General features: G+C 45.8%; 1 protein-coding gene across 1 annotated transcript; it reads right to left on the bottom strand.

The window, feature by feature from the left end:
* On the bottom strand, positions 1–1,241 carry LOC109483932 (monocarboxylate transporter 12-B-like; the record flags this gene model as incomplete). The annotated part of the gene is given in 3 exon segments (XM_019787073.1): positions 1–166; positions 439–778; positions 780–1,241. Coding segments are annotated over 3 exon segments (966 nt in total), but the record flags the coding sequence as incomplete, so codon positions are not given.
* Positions 1,242–1,789: the final 548 nt, after the last annotated feature.

Below are 1,789 nucleotides of genomic sequence, written 5' to 3'. Positions count from 1 at the left end.
AGTCACGTGTTTTCAGTATTTTCGGTGCTGCCATGTGTCCGCGGAGGTACGTTGGTTCTCGACCGATGTACTTCTAGTGACGTCAGCATGAGGACGCAGGCCATGACGACACTTCCGGCTACATAGAAGGAGGCGGTGTAATTTCCGGTGACGTCATATAAACGACCTAGAGAGCAAAATAAAAGTAAGGATGAAAAAATCACGATAACTAAAAAAGGTATGGATGGAATGTCTTGAAACTTGGTAGGTAGGTAGGTCTTGACGAGATCTCAACACTTTTGGGGCCCCCTAGCAGTTTGTTATGGTACTGCAGCGGAACTTCTTTCATGTGATGTTTCATAATCTGAACATGCCTGGTCACGCAGTTTGGATGGCTCTTGTTAAAAACTGTGGGCAAATCGGAAAACGTCCATGGTATAAGATAAAGATTATTCTTACCTGCAATAGGCGGCCCGAACAGCATGGCGAATCCCTGTATCCCGTACGCTATCCCCACGGCGCTCACCAGCCTGCCCACCCCGCAAAATTCCGCCAGGAGCACCGCCGTTTGACTAGCGCAGGAGCCGGCAAACAGGCCGACGGCCAGGCAACACGCCACCATGGCAGGGTACGTCCGAGGCAGCGGCAAGAAGAACACAGATAGGGCAAGACCGAGGGCACACATGGTGTACCCTCGGAGCCGAGGGAACAGGCCCAAGTCCGAGAGCCAGCCATACGCTACCCTAGACACCCCGTCACCAATACCGATAACCGAGATCAGAAAAGCCGCCTCCTGCATGCGCTCCAGTTCCGATGCTTCTCGCGTGCGCGACCAGGTGAACGAAGGGGATGAAGTTGCCGAATATCAGCAGCATGTTGGAGAGGGTAAAAACTACAAAATACAGCTTACGAAAAAGCGAGAGGTCCAGGAGTTTATATACAGAAAAACATCGCCTTCTTGAGGGCGTCTTCGCGTCATTTGATAATGTGACTGTCTTCCTGTTTTCAATGTCTTCTATCAGATATATTGGTCTTAGCAAGGCGCCAAAGATGCAGCCTTACAACGCGACCCCTGCTACGACAAACAGGGAACCCCGCCACCCGTAGTGGTCTATAAGTAACTGGAAGACTGGAGGGAAGGCGAAAGTTCCTACTCCGGAGCCTGACAGACCCAGTCCGTTTGCGAGCGCCCTTCTTGTCTTGAAGTATCTCCCCACCATGGTGATACAGGGGGTGTACATGAAGGAGAACCCCACACCTGAAACATAATAATGAATGAATGAATGAGTGAATGAATGAATGAATGAATGAATGAATGAATGAATGAATGAATGAATGAATGAATGAATGAATGAATGAATGAAGAAAGACCTTTATTATACATTTTTGCCCCACTGGGCTAAGCACAGGTCACATCCAATCATATACATATGATTATGATATGAAGAACCAAACATCTGTCACCATGGTAACTAGTGTTGGGCTACATCATGTTGCAATTTTATCGCAGGAGGAATTGAGACGCCTGTCACCATATATAGTAATGTGTTTGAGTTAGAATTAAGAGAGCAGACCACATGCGAAGGTAAACATTATGCATTTGCTTTGCACATGTTACCTTCTAGTTTTGCAATAATTTTGTTTTTAACTGTATAATGGTTACTTAAGTACGATTTGTTGCTATTTTCTCTTCAGTTGCCTTGGTTTTCATTTAAGTATTTCAGTTACTCAGTTTAATTGTGATTGTTTTGTTGTGTTTAAGGAGAAGGGCTTGTACAAGCCTTTATAGTGTTTTTGTGGAAAATGAATA

The sequence above is a fragment of the Branchiostoma belcheri genome, unplaced genomic scaffold (assembly GCF_001625305.1).
Source record: "Branchiostoma belcheri isolate BF01 breed outbred unplaced genomic scaffold, Haploidv18h27 scaffold67, whole genome shotgun sequence".
Classification (NCBI taxonomy): Eukaryota; Metazoa; Chordata; class Leptocardii; order Amphioxiformes; family Branchiostomatidae; genus Branchiostoma; species Branchiostoma belcheri.
The sequence above is the reverse complement of the archived record's forward strand: the minus strand, read 5'-3'. Positions and strand labels throughout refer to the sequence as shown.